This window comes from Oncorhynchus mykiss, chromosome 25 (assembly GCF_013265735.2).
Source record: "Oncorhynchus mykiss isolate Arlee chromosome 25, USDA_OmykA_1.1, whole genome shotgun sequence".
In the NCBI taxonomy this organism is placed as follows: domain Eukaryota; kingdom Metazoa; phylum Chordata; class Actinopteri; order Salmoniformes; family Salmonidae; genus Oncorhynchus; species Oncorhynchus mykiss.
Window position 1 is genome coordinate 47293648 of NC_048589.1, and position 18261 is coordinate 47311908.

At 42.4% G+C, this 18261-nt stretch overlaps 2 protein-coding genes across 7 annotated transcripts in view; one reads left to right on the forward strand and one right to left on the reverse strand.

Moving 5' to 3' along the window:
* LOC110506009 (protein Jade-1) overlaps positions 1–7456 on the reverse strand; it is a 35172-nt gene extending 27716 nt beyond the window's left edge. The window contains exons 1-2 of one of the 6 annotated variants that reach the window (XM_036962896.1): positions 7404–7456; positions 6121–6206 (exon numbers count right to left, since the gene is read on the reverse strand). In XM_036962896.1, the coding sequence (XP_036818791.1) occupies positions 6121–6169 (49 nt within the window). In that variant the 5' untranslated portion in view covers positions 6170–6206; positions 7404–7456. Of the gene's footprint in view, positions 1–6120; positions 6207–6814; positions 7054–7080; positions 7338–7403 lie in introns of those variants that run through there. The other 5 variants (XM_036962899.1, XM_036962894.1, XM_036962898.1 and 2 more) reach the window with 5 other exon arrangements.
* Positions 7457–8042: 586 nt separating this feature from the next.
* asmt2 (acetylserotonin O-methyltransferase 2) overlaps positions 8043–18261 on the forward strand; it is a 102391-nt gene continuing 92172 nt past the window's right edge. The window contains exon 1 of the mRNA XM_036962707.1: positions 8043–8359. The gene's annotated coding sequence lies outside the window, so the exon portion shown is untranslated. The remainder of the gene's footprint in view (positions 8360–18261) is intronic.

Sequence of the window (18261 nt, forward strand, 5' to 3'; positions counted from 1 at the left end):
ATCATAGACCTAAAGCAGTCCATATCTATGAATGGGGTTGGGTTACTCTAACCCTAACTAACCCTATCATCATAGACCTAAAGCAGTCCACATCTATGAATGGGGTAGGGTTACTCTAACCCTAACACCATAGACCTAAAGCAGTCCATATCTATGAATGGGGTAGTGTTACTCTAACCCTATCATCATAGACCTAAAGCAATCCATATCTATGAATGGGGTAGGGTTACTCTAACCCTATCATCATAGACCTAAAGCAGTCCATATCTATGAATGGGGTAGGGTTACTCTAACCCTAACTAACCCTATCATCATAGACCTAAAGCAGTCCACATCTATGAATGGGGTAGGGTTACTCTAACCCTAACTATCCCTATCATCATAGACCTAAAGCAGTCCACATCTATGAATGGGGTAGGGTTACTCTAACCCTATCATCATAGACCTAAAGCAGTCAACATCTATGAATGGGGTTGGGTTACTCTAACCCTATCATCAAAGACCTAAAGCAGTCCATATCTATGAATGTGGTTGGGTTACTCTAACCCTAACTAACCCTATCATCATAGACCTAAAGCAGTCCACATCTATGAATGGGGTAGGGTTACTCTAACCCTAACACCATAGACCTAAAGCAGTCCATATCTATGAATGGGGTTGGGTTACTCTAACCCTAACTAACCCTATCATCATAGACCTAAAGCAGTCCACATCTATGAATGTGGTAGGGTTACTCTAACCCTAACACCATAGACCTAAAGCAGTCCATATCTATGAATGGGGTAGGGTTACTCTAACCCTATCATCATAGACCTAAAGCAGTCCACATCTATGAATGTGGTAGGGTTACTCTAACCCTAACACCATAGACCTAAAGCAGTCCATATCTATGAATGGGGTAGTGTTACTCTAACCCTATCATCATAGACCTAAAGCAGTCCACATCTATGAATGGGGTAGGGTTACTCTAACCCTATCATCATAGACCTAAAGCAGTCCATATCTATGAATGGGGTAGGGTTACTCTAACCCTAACACCATAGACCTAAAGCAGTCCATATCTATGAATGGGGTAGTGTTACTCTAACCCTATCATCATAGACCTAAAGCAGTCCACATCTATGAATGGGGTAGGGTTACTCTAACCCTAACACCATAGACCTAAAGCAGTCCATATCTATGAATGGGGTTGGGTTACTCTAACCCTAACTAACCCTATCATCATAGAACTAAAGCAGTCCACATCTATGAATGTGGTAGGGTTACTCTAACCCTAACACCATAGACCTAAAGCAGTCCATATCTATGAATGGGGTAGGGTTACTCTAACCCTATCATCATAGACCTAAAGCAGTCCACATCTATGAATGTGGTAGGGTTACTCTAACCCTAACACCATAGACCTAAAGCAGTCCATATCTATGAATGGGGTAGTGTTACTCTAACCCTATCATCATAGACCTAAAGCAGTCCACATCTATGAATGGGGTAGGGTTACTCTAACCCTATCATCATAGACCTAAAGCAGTCCACATCTATGAATGGGGTTGGGTTGCTCTAACCCTATCAACATAGACCTAAAGCAGTCCATATCTATGAATGGGGTAGGGTTACTCTAACCCTAACTAACCCTATCATCATAGACCTAAAGCAGTCCACATCTATGAATGGGATAGGATTACTCTAACCCTATCATCATAGACCTAAAGCAATCCACATCTATGAATGGGGTAGGGTTACTCTAACCCTAACTAACCCTATCATCATAGACCTAAAGCAGTCCATATCTATGAATGGGGTAGGGTTACTCTAACCCTAACTAACCCTATCAACATAGACCTAAAGCAGTCCATATCTATGAATGGGGTAGGGTTACTCTAACCCTATCATCAAAGACCTAAAGCAGTCCATATCTATGAATGGGGTTGGGTTACTCTAACCCTAACTAACCCTATCATCATAGACCTAAAGCAGTCCACATCTATGAATGGGATTGGGTTACTCTAACCCTAACTAACCCTATCAACATAGACCTAAAGCAGTCCATATCTATGAATGGGGTAGGGTTACTCTAACCCTAACTAACCCTATCATCATAGACCTAAAGCAGTCCATATCTATGAATGGGGTAGGGTTACTCTAACCCTATCATCATAGACCTAAAGCAGTCAACATCTATGAATGGGGTTGGGTTACTCTAACCCTAACTAACCCTATCATCATTGACCTAAAGCAGTCCATATCTATGAATGGGGTAGGGTTACTCTAACCCTATCATCATAGACCTAAAGCAGTCCACATCTATGAATGGGGTAGAGTTACTCTAACCCTATCATCATAGACCTAAAGCAGTCCACATCTATGAATGGGGTAGGGTTACTCTAACCCTATCATCATAGACCTAAAGCAGTCCACATCTATGAATGTGGTAGGGTTACTCTAACCCTATCATCATAGACCTAAAGCAGTCCATATCTATGAATGGGGTTGGGTTGCTCTAACCCTATCATCATAGACCTAAAGCAGTCCATATCTATGAATGTGGTAGGGTTACTCTAACCCTATCATCATAGACCTAAAGCAATCCACATCTATGAATGGGGTAGGGTTACTCTAACCCTATCATCATAGACCTAAAGCAATCCACATCTATGAATGGGATAGGATTACTGTAACCCTATCATCATAGACCTAAAGCAATCCACATCTATGAATGGGGTAGGGTTACTCTAACCCTATCATCATAGACCTAAAGCAATCCATATCTATGAATGGGATAGGGTTACCCTAACCCTAACTAACTATCATCATTGACCTAAAGCAGTCCATATCTATGAATGGGGTAGGGTTACTCTAACCCTAACTAACCCTATCATCATAGACCTAAAGCAGTCCATATCTATGAATGGGGTTGGGTTGCTCTAATCCTATCATCATAGACCTAAAGCAGTCCACATCTATTAATGGGGTAGGATTACTCTAACCCTAACTAACCCTATCATCATAGACCTAAAGCAGTCCACATCTATGAATGGGGTAGGGTTACTCTAACCCTAACTAACCCTATCATCATAGACCTAAAGCAGTCCACATCTATGAATGGGGTAGGATTACTCTAACCCTAACTATCCCTATCATCATAGACCTAAAGCAGTCCACATCTATGAATGGGGTAGGATTACTCTAACCCTAACTATCCCTATCATCATAGACCTAAAGCAGTCCACATCTATGAATGGGGTAGGGTTACTCTAACCCTAACTATCCCTATCATCATAGACCTAAAGCAATCCACATCTATGAATGGGGTAGGGTTACTCTAACCCTAACTAACCCTATCATCATAGACCTAAAGCAGTCCATATCTATGAATGGGGTAGGGTTACTCTAACCCTAACTAACCCTATCAACATAGACCTAAAGCAGTCCATATCTATGAATGGGGTAGGGTTACTCTAACCCTATCATCAAAGACCTAAAGCAGTCCATATCTATGAATGGGGTTGGGTTACTCTAACCCTAACTAACCCTATCATCATAGACCTAAAGCAGTCCACATCTATGAATGGGATTGGGTTACTCTAACCCTAACTAACCCTATCAACATAGACCTAAAGCAGTCCATATCTATGAATGGGGTAGGGTTACTCTAACCCTAACTAACCCTATCATCATAGACCTAAAGCAGTCCATATCTATGAATGGGGTAGGGTTACTCTAACCCTATCATCATAGACCTAAAGCAGTCAACATCTATGAATGGGGTTGGGTTACTCTAACCCTAACTAACCCTATCATCATTGACCTAAAGCAGTCCATATCTATGAATGGGGTAGGGTTACTCTAACCCTATCATCATAGACCTAAAGCAGTCCACATCTATGAATGGGGTAGAGTTACTCTAACCCTATCATCATAGACCTAAAGCAGTCCACATCTATGAATGGGGTAGGGTTACTCTAACCCTATCATCATAGACCTAAAGCAGTCCACATCTATGAATGTGGTAGGGTTACTCTAACCCTATCATCATAGACCTAAAGCAGTCCATATCTATGAATGGGGTTGGGTTGCTCTAACCCTATCATCATAGACCTAAAGCAGTCCATATCTATGAATGTGGTAGGGTTACTCTAACCCTATCATCATAGACCTAAAGCAATCCACATCTATGAATGGGGTAGGGTTACTCTAACCCTATCATCATAGACCTAAAGCAATCCACATCTATGAATGGGATAGGATTACTGTAACCCTATCATCATAGACCTAAAGCAATCCACATCTATGAATGGGGTAGGGTTACTCTAACCCTATCATCATAGACCTAAAGCAATCCATATCTATGAATGGGGTAGGGTTACCCTAACCCTAACTAACTATCATCATTGACCTAAAGCAGTCCATATCTATGAATGGGGTAGGGTTACTCTAACCCTAACTAACCCTATCATCATAGACCTAAAGCAGTCCATATCTATGAATGGGGTTGGGTTGCTCTAATCCTATCATCATAGACCTAAAGCAGTCCACATCTATTAATGGGGTAGGATTACTCTAACCCTAACTAACCCTATCATCATAGACCTAAAGCAGTCCACATCTATGAATGGGGTAGGGTTACTCTAACCCTAACTAACCCTATCATCATAGACCTAAAGCAGTCCACATCTATGAATGGGGTAGGATTACTCTAACCCTAACTATCCCTATCATCATAGACCTAAAGCAGTCCACATCTATGAATGGGGTAGGATTACTCTAACCCTAACTATCCCTATCATCATAGACCTAAAGCAGTCCACATCGATGAATAGGGTAGGGTTACTCTAACCCTATCATCATAGACCTAAAGCAGTCAACATCTATGAATGGGGTTGGGTTACTCTAACCCTATCATCATAGACCTAAAGCAGTCCACATCTATGAATGGGGTAGGGTTACTCTAACCCTATCATCATAGACCTAAAGCAGTCCACATCTATGAATGTGGTAGGGTTACTCTAACCCTATCATCATAGACCTAAAGCAGTCCATATCTATGAATGGGGTTGGGTTACTCTAACCCTAACTAACCCTATCATCATAGACCTAAAGCAATCCACATCTATGAATGGGGTAGGGTTACTCTAACCCTAACTAACCCTATCAACATAGACCTAAAGCAGTCCATATCTATGAATGGGGTAGGGTTACTCTAACCCTAACTAACCCTATCAACATAGACCTAAAGCAGTCCATATCTATGAATGGGGTAGGGTTACTCTAAACCTATCATCATAGACCTAAAGCAGTCCACATCTATTAATGGGGTAGGGTTACTCTAACCCTAACTAACTATCATCATTGACCTAAAGCAGTCCATATCTATGAATGGGGTAGGGTTACTCTAACCCTAACTAACTATCATCATTGACCTAAAGCAGTCCATATCTATGAATGGGGTAGGGTTACTCTAACCCTATCATCATAGACCTAAAGCAGTCCACATCTATTAATGGGGTAGGGTTACTCTAACAACATAGACCTAAAGCAGTCCACATCTATGAATGGGGTAGGATTACTCTAACCCTAACTATCCCTATCATCATAGACCTAAAGCAGTCCACATCTATGAATGGGGTAGGGTTACTCTAACCCTAACTATCCCTATCATCATAGACCTAAAGCAGTCCACATCTATGAATGGGGTAGGATTACTCTAACCCTAACTATCCCTATCATCATAGACCTAAAGCAGTCCATATCTATGAATGGGGTTGGGTTACTCTAACCCTAACTAACCCTATCATCATAGACCTAAAGCAGTCCATATCTATGAATGGGGTAGGGTTACTCTAACCCTAACACCATAGACCTAAAGCAGTCCATATCTATGAATGGGGTTGGGTTACTCTAACCCTAACTAACCCTATCATCATAGACCTAAAGCAATCCACATCTATGAATGGGGTAGGGTTACTCTAACCCTAACTAACCCTATCATCATAGACCTAAAGCAGTCCATATCTATGAATGGGGTAGGGTTACTCTAACCCTAACTAACCCTATCAACATAGACCTAAAGCAGTCCACATCTATGAATGGGGTAGGGTTACTCTAGTTGAAGAGGGTGCTTACTTCCATTGTCAGAGTCTTCGCTGCCGCTTGGATGTCGACTTCTCTTCATGATCAGTCTTGGCGAGGTTAAGGTCTAATTGTGTAATCTGAAAAGAGGAGATTCATAACCAACTGCACAGTCCAGACAGATTCCTCTGCTGCCAAGTACCCAACTTTCACTAGACCAAACACGGCTGTCATCTGCCTGACTGATGATCAGTGACTTCTCATCTATCATCTCAACCAGAATTTTTGGACTGACGATTAGTATGATAGATAATGTGGTGGCAAATGGTAAGATTTTTTAAAAATGTAACCTTTAACTAGGCAATTCAGTTAATTCCGGACGACGCTGGGCCAATTGTGCGCCGCCCTATGTATCTAGTACTACTCAATTATAAGATGGTCACCTCACCCACCATCACACAAAAGTGCTAATCACTAACGTTATTCATGCACCAGTGTCAAGGCTCCTAGCTAGCTAGGAACAAGCGAAACACCCGTCTACGACTGACAGGGTTTATTCCCATCTGAGACATCAAGCAACAACAACAAAATGGTACTAAAAATCATTGTTTACGTCACAATGACCCCACGACTGTGTATGTCTGAACGTTCCACAACGTTGTGCCCTGCTGAACACGCACCAACAACTAGTTAGGCAGTAACACATTCATATCAGAACAAAATGCTAGTAGCGAATCTACTAACTCACCGGGGCGGCAGGTATCCTAGTGGTTAGAGCGTTGGCCCAGTTACCGAAAGGTTGCTAGATCGAATCCCCGAGCTGACAGGCAGTTAACCCACTGTTCCTAGGCCTTAATTGTACATAACTGACTTGCCTAGTTAAATAAAAAAATGTTGACCAAACACAACCATGTATGTATGACTTGTAAACAAACACATGTGCTTAACTAGCTAACGTTACACGAACAACTGAATAGGATAACTTGTTTGTTTGTCAGTAAAAGGTTAGCCTACCTGACGTGCCATCTTAGCTCGCAAACCGTAACCAATGATACCGATAACTAACCCTGTACGCTAGCTGGTAATCTTCTTTGATTAGGTTTAACGGCGGTTGACATCCAATACATGTTACATTACCGCCACCTACTAGATTGGAGTATAACCCTAACCCTAACCCTTTGCTTGAAAATCAACAAATACCCTACCATCTAACCCTACACTCACTAAAACCCATCACCACTATTTCAATGTAATTAGTCCTACCTCAGGCCAACAGCCTTAAAATAATACAATTTGATTTAACAAGAAGGGAGACAACCACTGTAACACCCAAATACCTCTCTGCAGCTGCCACCACAGCCTCAAATTTCTGCCACTTACATTCCATCCCTGCAGTACAGTTGATAACTATAACTTGTTGGCCCCTCCCCCTGTACTGGTACAGATCTACTAGTCACACCACTCCCCTCACCACCCCTCCCTCCTAGCCCATCTTCCTCTACTTTCTTCACTGCCTCAGCATATGACAAGTCAGTTAACAGTCCAGATAGATTCCTCTGCTCCCAAGTACCCAACTTTCACTAAAATATAAACAGTGGGCTATAGGCCTATTTCAATTATATTGAAACACATTTAATGTTCTATCAATTGATTTCTATTTTGCTGCTTGAAGGCTACTGTCTGTAATTAGGCTCCTACTTGTAGACTACTGTCTGTAATTAGTCTTCTACTTGAAGGCTACTGTCTGTAATTAGGCTCCTACTTGTAGACTACTGTCTGTAATTAGTCTTCTACTTGAAGGCTACTGTCTGTAATTAGGCTCCTACTTGTAGACTACTGTCTGTAATTAGGCTCCTACTTGTAGACTACTGTCTGTAATTAGTCTTAATTTACTCCCACTGTAAAACGACACTTTAACTATCTTGGGTTAGTTATACTTATCTTTGACCGAGCCATGGTCATTGGATTAGACGGACATGCTCAGTAGCGCCCGGGCGGGACAGGCGCAGAGTAGAATTACACTGTTCATGTTGTGTTGATGTATTTTAAACATCGATATATAAATCGCGAGGCGACTTTTTCTTTTACGGTTATATCTGAATCTTTGCAGTGACTTGTAGAAGAGAACCGCAGTGAACTAGCGGGTCTACTACACGGATCATTTTGGATCTTTATCCCAGTTGCTCCGAAAGCTTCCATACATCCAACACTAAACCATTCTAAAGGAATCTGTCTATCCGACCTGAAGTGAACATCAGACGGTCGTCAATAGGTGACAGCATCGAACTATTGGGTGAGTCGGGTTTTAATGTCATCAAGACGATAATGTTGTAGACTCACACCGCATATTGTATATAAGACAGGTGGGACTATAACACAGTAGGCAGCTGCTGCACGTTTCGGAACATTGTTTTTACCACTGTATTATGTCATCAAGTGCCAGTCTGTCTCCCTGGTCAATATTATAGCATATCTCATGGTGGCGATGCTTTCTGGAGCGAGAGAGTCAAACAGACAGCTAGTGGCCTGAATGTAGCCTACTAAACACTTATCCTCTTGTTAAGCCCACACATTTTGCAGGGAAAATAATGGGTTATGCAACGGAGTTCCTTTGTATTGCACAGCTCTGCATATAGCTATGGGCCTCAAACTATGGCTATAACCCTAACCCTACACCACAACCAGCCAGGTCTCATAGGCTAGATGTAACAGAATTAATGAAAATCCGGGACATTCAAATTAGTATGATGTGTTTGGTATGGTTACATAAAACAGGTTACTTCCCAGTCAACATGGCGGGCTCGGGTCTATTCCGTTTGAGACTCGGGGACCTTCATACAGGCTGAGTTCTTCCCGAGTCCGGCAGAATCATATTACTCTGGGTTCCAGCTAATGGTACTCGGCCGAGTCTACTTCAGCATATCGATCCCGATTAACTCTTTCAGAAGTATGGCCATATTAGGTTTTTATTCGGCAGGTGATGGAAGAATAAAACATACAAAAAAGTAATAATTTCACCTGCAAATAATTTCACCTGCAAATTTGTAAGGTCATTTGCGAGCAAAAAATCTGTCCATTAGGATAGTAGATAGAGAAGGACCCTAATGAGGGCATTTTAAAACCCCGATGATGTGCAATTATTTTGGTTGATGTAATAACTTGTTTATGATGGCTGTGATGTTAGTGATGTTGTATTGCACCTGTTATTGTAAATTGTTTCTGTAAAAAAAAAATATATATATATATATATATATATATCTTACTTTACGGTCTCAGGGTACCATTGAAAATGAGACCCTGGTCTCAATTGGGATCCCCTTGTTAAATAAACGTTCCTAATAAAAACATCTGTGTTAGTAACCACGTGTCCATCCACAGTTTTAATCGTGACAGCTGTGATGGAAACAGGAAGTTTCGGTGTAATTTGATAAATGCCGACAGAATTTGTTCGTTCGACATGGTGGGATTTTTTTGTGTCGGTTAAATGTCTTATGTGGAAATGACAGTTGGAACGTCTTTATACGCAAATATTGACATAATAACCGTCATATCGACTCCGGAAAGCATACAGTTTATTGGGCTACAGATGAAATACGTTATGATGAACTTCACAGGGTGGTGAAAGTGCACGGTGATCTTGATGCTCCTTTCCAATAAATATTGAGGGTCTTATTATGGTGACATGATAATCGATGCTTGACTGCCGTTTGACAAATAAATATATTCTCTCTTTTATCCATAATAATCTCATCATGTAGACTGGCCGACCCGCACAGTTTACCCGCATTGTGTCTTCGAGCTGTTGGGTAGAGCGCACGTGCCAAGACCAAGAGTTGGCACATTTATTTTTAATTAAACAGTTATGACAGTCGCAGCCTGGAGGAACACATATCAGCCATTTCATAACCTGAAAACTTATTTTCCTGTATTTTAACAGATACAGTCCCTTGCGAAAGTATTCGGCCCCCTTGAACTTTGCGACCTTTTGCCACATTTCAGGCTTCAAACATAAAGATATAAAACTATTTTTTTTGTGAAGAATCAACAACAAGTGGGACACAATCATGAAGTGGAACGACATTTATTGGATATTTCAAACTTTTTTAACATCTCAAAACCTGAAAAATTTGGCGTGCATAATTATTCAGCCCCCTTAAATTAATACTTTGTAGCCCACCTTTTGCTGCGATTACAGCTGTAAGTCGCTTGGGGTATGTCTCTATCAGTTTTGCACATCGAGAGACTGAAATTTTTTCCCATTCCTCCTTGCAAAACAGCTCGAGCTCAGTGAGGTTGGATGGAGAGCATTTGTGAACAGCAGTTTTCAGTCCTTTCCACAGATTCTCGATTGGATTCAGGTCTGGACTTTGACTTGGCCATTCTAACACCTGGATATGTTTATTTTTTAACCATTCCATTGTAGATTTTGCTTTATGTTTTGGATCATTGTCTTGTTGGAAGACAAATCTCTGTCCCAGTCTCAGGTCTTTTGCAGACTCCATCAGGTTTTCTTCCAGAATGGTCCTGTATTTGGCTCCATCCATCTTCCCATCAATTTTAACCATCTTCCCTGTCCCTGCTGAAGAAAAGCAGGCCCAAACCATGATGCTGCCACCACCATGTTTGACAGTGGGGATGGTGTGTTCAGGGTGTTGCTTTTACGCCAAACATAACGTTTTGCATTGTTGCCAAAAAGTTCAATTTTGGTTTCATCTGACCAGAGCACCTTCTTCCACATGTTTGGTGTGTCTCCCAGGTGGCTTGTGGCAAACTTTAAACAACACTTTTTATGGATATCTTTAAGAAATGGCTTTCTTCTTACCACTCTTCCATAAAGGCCAGATTTGTGCAATATACGACTGATTGTTGTCCTATGGACAGAGTCTCCCACCTCAGCTGTAGATCTCTGCAGTTCATCCAGAGTGATCATGGGCCTCTTGGCTGCATCTCTGATCAGTCTTCTCCTTGTATGAGCTGAAAGTTTAGAGGGACGGCCAGGTCTTGGTAGATTTGCAGTGGTCTGATACTCCTTCCATTTCAATATTATCGCTTGCACATTGCTCCTTGGGATGTTTAAAGTTTGGGAAATCATTTTGTATCCAAATCCGGCTTTAAACTTCTTCACAACAGTATCTCGGACCTGCCTGGTGTGTTCCTTGTTCTTCATGATGCTCTCTGCGCTTTTGACGGACCTCTGAGACTATCACAGTGCAGGTGCATTTATACGGAGACTTGATTACACACAGGTGGATTGTATTTATCATCATTAGTCATTTAGGTCAACATTGGATCATTCAGAGATCCTCACTGAACTTCTGGAGAGAGTTTGCTGCACTGAAAGTAAAGGGGCTGAATAATTTTGCACTCCCAATTTTTCAGTTTTTGATTTGTTAAAAAGTTTGAAATATCCAATAAATGTCGTTCCACTTCATGATTGTGTCCCACTTGTTGTTGATTCTTCACAAAAAAATACAGTTTTATATCTTTATGTTTGAAGCCTGAAATGTGGCAAAAGGTCGCAAAGTTCAAGGGGGGCGAATACTTTCGCAAGGCACTGTACATATGTATAGCCCTAATATTTAGCTAATGTACTGTCTAATAGTATTTTATTTATCTTTTTACTTCGGCTAAACATTTCTACAGCCTCCCTCTTTCAGCTGTTCCTGTGCTTAATAGGCTGTGCAATGTATCTCCGCTATTCTCTTCTGGTGAAATCCCAGTAAATGCTATATATAGGAGAGAAGCAGGCTTGCTCTTTTTTATATATTTTTTTATGTAATTTGAACAAATATCAACCAAAAAAGAGGAATAGTCACATACAAACAAACTATTTACATTGGCAGGAATCCTAAACAAACAAATCATATTCATTAATAATACAACAAGTTTTAATTGCCTTTTTGTTTTTCATTTTAGTTAAAGTGATGCCATATTGTTTAAACTCATTTATAAAGTGAAAAAAGTTAGGTTTTGAATTAGACCATTTGCATTTGTGAATATGAAATTTACCTAGTATTTTTAGCAGGTTAATTAAATATACTACATCTTTAATTATGTCAGGATTTCTGAAATAAATCATATCAAAACCATTAAATAGTACAACCGGTCCTATTTTTTTTCGTAACAAAATTCTGTATGTCAATCCAGAACATTCTACTCTGAATACAGGCAATAAACAAATGCAAAATGATCTCCTTCTCCATTCCACAGAAATCACAGATATATTCAATATTCAGCTTGAATCTTTCCAAAACATGTTTCACAGGATAAATTCTATGTAACATTTTAATGAAACTTCCTTTACTTTGTTACTGATACAATATTTGTTAGCAATTTTCCATGCTTTCCCCCATTGTATATCACCATAGATATTTGACCAAAATAATCTTGCTATGGGAATTGTAGTATCACAAATAATATTCCTAATCTGTTAATTACTATTTTTATCTTTGATGTTAATTTTGCCAATTAATATATTTTCATGTAAATCTATGTTACTTACATCAACCACAGAGGAATTTAAAAGAGATACAACCCCCCTTGGAATCGCATCAAAAACAATTGCAAATTCTTTCGGGGTTATTGGAATTTTAAACTTATCAAGAAATTCCCCATATGAGAGTAGATATCCATCCTTATTCAGTAACTGACCAACCAAAACCAGTTCTCAAATCAGTTACGAAAAAAAGAGACTTATTTTTAAATCGTATATCTTTGTTGTTCCATAAAAAGTATCTGTGAGGGGAAAATTGTGCTTCGACGTTAATATCCAAGCTAAAATTGCCTGCTTATGGAAATTGGCCAACTTTACTGGGATTTTATTAATATCAAAATTACATTGAAGCAAAAATTCTAAACCACCAACGGAGTCAAATAAATACTCAGGGAAGACATTCAAAATACTGTTCTGGTTCTTAACATACTTCAGAATCCAATTTATTTTAAAAGTATTATTTAGATTATTGAAATCTAGAACCTCAAGACCTCCTTGTTCTTGGGTATTAGTGAGAATATCTTTTCGTAGATAGTGAGGCTTGTTCCTCCAAATAAAATGATAAAGAATCTTATCAAAGTCCTTTACAATTTTAGGGTGTAAGTCAAATGATAACGAGACATAAAACAGATCTGGATAACCCTTCAGCTTTGGATAATAAAACAGATCTGGATAACCCTTCAGCTTTGGATAATAAAACCCGACCGTGTAACGAAATACCTCTCATCAACCAGAGGTTCAATTTCTTCTTTGTTTTCTCAATAAAGTTCAATTCACTCCTTTGTTTTTCATCCTTGCATATAACAATTCCAAGATAAGTAACCTTATCTTTAATTGGGATGCCATATACTTCCTGTAAAACACAATCCTTGAGTGGAAATAAGACTGACTTATTGATATTAATTTTCAAACCCAAAACTAAGGAAAAGTCTTCAATACAGGAAACTGCTTTAGAAACCTCTCTTAAAAATATGGTGGTATCATCAACCAGTTGACATAGTTTAAATTCATTGCCAAGTGCTGAAACACCTTGAAAATGCCCTTTCTTGATATGAAGGGCCATAATTTGAGTAACCAATAAAAATACAAATGGACTAATTGGGCAGCCCTGCCTAATGCCACTGCCAATATCAAATCTTTGGGATGTCCCGTGAGCTAATTTTACAGAGCTAGTACAACCACTCTATAAACTTCGGACTGCTTTCAAAAAAAAAGTCACCAAACCCCAAAAAACATATTGCTTTGAACATAACTCATGTTACTTCCGGCGCCGACAGAGATGGCCGCCTCGCTTCGCGTTCCTAGGAAACTATGCAGTTTTTTGTTTTTTTACGTGTTATTTCTTACATTAGTACCCCAGGTCATCTTAGGTTTCATTACATACAGTCGAGAAGAACTACTGAATATAAGATCAGCATCAACTCACCATCAGTACGACCAAGAATATGTTTTTCGCGACGCGGATCCTGTGTTCTGCCTTACAAACAGGACAACGGAGTGGATCCTATGCAGCGACCCAAAAAAACGACTCCGAAAGAGAGGGAAACGAGGCGGTCTTCTGGTCAGACTCCAGAGACGGGCACAGCGCGCACCACTCCCTAGCATTCTTCTTGCCAATGTCCAGTCTCTTGACAACAAGGTTGATGAAATCCGAGCAAGGGTAGCATTCCAGAGGGACATCAGAGACTGTAACGTCCTTTGCTTCACTGAAACATGGCTCACTGGAGAGACGCTATCCGAAGCGGTGCAGCCAACGGGTTTCTCCACACATCGCGCAGACAGAAACAAACATCTTTCTGGTAAGAAGAGGGGAGGGGGCGTATGCCTCATGGCCAACGTGACATGGTGTGATGAAAGAAACATACAGGAACTCAAATCCTTCTGTTCACCTGATTTAGAATTCCTCACAATCAAATGTAGACCGCATTATCTACCAAGAGAATTCTCTTCGATTATAATCACAGCCGTATATATCCCCCCCCCAAGCAGACACATCGATGGCTCTGAACGAACTTTATTTAACTCTCTGCAAACTGGAAACAATTTATCCGGAGGCTGCATTCATTGTAGCTGGGGATTTTAACAAGGCTAATCTGAAAACAAGACTCCCCAAATTTTATCAGCATATCGATTGCGCAACCAGGGGAGGAAAGACCTTGGACCATTGTTACTCTAACTTCCGCGACGCATATAAGGCCCTGCCCCGCCCCCCTTTCGGAAAAGCTGACCACGACTCCATTTTGTTGATCCCTGCCTACAGACAGAAACTAAAACAAGAGGCTCCCACGCTGAGGTCTGTCCAACGCTGGTCCGACCAAGCTGACTCCACACTCCAAGACTGCTTCCATCACGTGGACTGGGAGATGTTTCGTATTGCGTCAGATAACAACATTGACGAATACGCTGATTCGGTGTGCGAGTTCATTAGAACGTGCGTTGAAGATGTCGTTCCCATAGCAACGGTTAAAACATTCCCTAACCAGAAACCGTGGATTGATGGCAGCATTCGTGTGAAACTGAAAGCGCGAACCACTGCTTTTAATCAGGGCAAGGTGTCTGGTAACATGACCGAATACAAACAGTGCAGCTATTCCCTCCGCAAGGCTATCAAACAAGCTAAGCGCCAGTACAGAGACAAAGTAGAATCTCAATTCAACGGCTCAGACACAAGAGGCATGTGGCAGGGTCTACAGTCAATCACGGACTACAGGAAGAAATCCAGCCCAGTCACGGACCAGGATGTCTTGCTCCCAGGCAGACTAAATAACTTTTTTGCCCGCTTTGAGGACAATACAGTGCCACTGACACGGCCTGCAACGAAAACATGCGGTCTCTCCTTCACTGCAGCCGAGGTGAGTAAGACATTTAAACGTGTTAACCCTCGCAAGGCTGCAGGCCCAGATGGCATCCCCAGCCGCGCCCTCAGAGCATGCGCAGACCAGCTGGCCGGTGTGTTTACGGACATATTCAATCAATCCCTATACCAGTCTGCTGTTCCCACATGCTTCAAGAGGGCCACCATTGTTCCTGTTCCCAAGAAAGCTAAGGTAACTGAGCTAAATGACTACCGCCCCGTAGCACTCACATCCGTCATCATGAAGTGCTTTGAGAGACTAGTCAAGGACCATATCACCTCCACCCTACCTGACACCCTAGACCCACTCCAATTTGCTTACCGCCCAAATAGGTCCACAGACGATGCAATCTCAACCACACTGCACACTGCCCTAACCCATCTGGACAAGAGGAATACCTATGTGAGAATGCTGTTCATCGACTACAGCTCGGCATTCAACACCATAGTACCCTCCAAGCTCGTCATCAAGCTCGAGACCCTGGGTCTCGACCCCGCCCTGTGCAACTGGGTACTGGACTTCCTGACGGGCCGCCCCCAGGTGGTGAGGGTAGGCAACAACATCTCCTCCCCGCTGATCCTCAACACTGGGGCCCCACAAGGGTGCGTTCTGAGCCCTCTCCTGTACTCCCTGTTCACCCACAACTGCGTGGCCACGCACGCCTCCAACTCAATCATCAAGTTTGCGGACGACACAACAGTGGTAGGCTTGATTACCAACAACGATGAGACGGCCTACAGGGAGGAGGTGAGGGCCCTCGGAGTGTGGTGTCAGGAAAATAACCTCACACTCAACGTCAACAAAACTAAGGAGATGATTGTGGACTTCAGGAAACAGCAGAGGGAACACCCCCCTATCCACATCGATGGAACAGTAGTGGAGAGGGTAGCAAGTTTTAAGTTCCTCGGCATACACATCACAGACAAACTGAATTGGTCCACTCACACAGACAGCATCGTGAAGAAGGCGCAGCAGCGCCTCTTCAACCTCAGGAGGCTGAAGAAATTCGGCTTGTCACCAAAAGCACTCACAAACTTCTACAGATGCACAATCGAGAGCATCCTGGCGGGCTGTATCACCGCCTGGTATGGCAACTGCACCGCCCTCAACCGTAAGGCTCTCCAGAGGGTAGTGAGGTCTGCACAACGCATCACCGGGGGCAAACTACCTGCCCTCCAGGACACCTACACCACCCGATGTCACAGGAAGGCCATAAAGATCATCAAGGACATCAACCACCCGAGCCACTGCCTGTTCACCCCGCTATCATCCAGAAGGCGAGGTCAGTACAGGTGCATCAAAGCTGGGACCGAGAGACTGAAAAACAGCTTCTATCTCAAGGCCATCAGACTGTTAAACAGCCACCACTAACATTGAGTGGCTGCTGCCAACACACTGACACTGACTCAACTCCAGCCACTTTAATAATGGGAATTGATGGGAAATGATGTAAATATATCACTAGCCACTTTAAACAATGCTACCTTATATAAATGTTACTTACCCTACATTATTCATCTCATATGCATACGTATATACTGTACTCTATATCATCGACGGTATCCTTATGTAATACATGTATCACTAGCCACTTTATACTATACTATGCCACTTTGTTTACATACTCATCTCATTTGTACATACTGTACCCGATACCATCTACTGTATCTGTCATGTACTGTCATGTTGTGTCTTGTCTCTGTCCTTTCCCTTCACCCTGTCTCCCTCTGCTGGTCGTTGTTAGGTTACCTTTTCTCCCCCGCTTTCCCCCAGCTGTTCCTTGTCTCCTCTGACTACCCATTCACCCCGTTTCCCACCTGTTCCCTTTTTCCCTCTGATTAGGTCCCTATATCTCTCTCTGTTTCTGTTCCTGTCCTTGTCGGATTCTTGTTTGTTGTGTTTCATGCCTGAGCCAGACTATCGTCATGTTTGCTGTAACCTTGTCCTGTCCTGTCGGAATCTGCCGGTCTATCTGAGCCTACCTATGTTTGGTTATTAAAGAAGCTCTGTTTAAGTTAGTTCGCTTTTGGGTCCTCATTCACTCACCATAACAGAAGAATCCGACCAAGAATGGACCCAGCGACTTCGGATCCTCTCCACTCAGCCGTCGGGATCCAGGGAGCGATGCTAGGCAGACACGAGCAGGAAGTGTCTGCTGCTCGACATGCCGTTGAGACCCTGGCCACCCAAGTCTCCAACCTCACAGAACAGGTTCACCATCTCCGCCTCGATCCACCGGCCACTTCCAGGGCTTTCGAATCTCCGGAGCCCAGAATCAATAACCCGCCGTGTTACTCTGGGGAGCCCACTGAATGCCGCTCGTTCCTCACCCAGTGTGATATTGTGTTTTCTCTCCAGCCCAACACTTACTCCAGGAGCACTGCTCGTGTCGCCTACGTCATATCTCTCCTTATTGGACGGGCTCGTGAGTGGGGCACGGCAATCTGGGAGGCAAGGGCTGAGTGTACTAACCAGTATCAGGACTTTAAGGAGGAGATGATACGGGTTTTTGATCGATCTGTTTTTGGGGAGGAGGCTTCCAGGGCCCTGTCTTCCCTATGTCAAGGCAATCGATCCATAACAGACTACTCTATTGAGTTTCGCACTCTTGCTGTCTCCAGTGGCTGGAACGAGCCGGCCTTGCTCGCTCGTCTTCTGGAGGGTTTCCGCGCAGAGGTAAAGGATGAGATTCTCTCCCTGGAGGTTCCTTCCAGCGTGGATTCCTTGATTGAACTCGCTATTCGCATTGAGCGACGGGTTGATCTTCGTCACCGAGCTCGTGGAAAGGAGCTCGCGCTCTCCGTCGCCTCCCTCTCCGCATCACTACCATCTTCCTCTGCCGGCTCG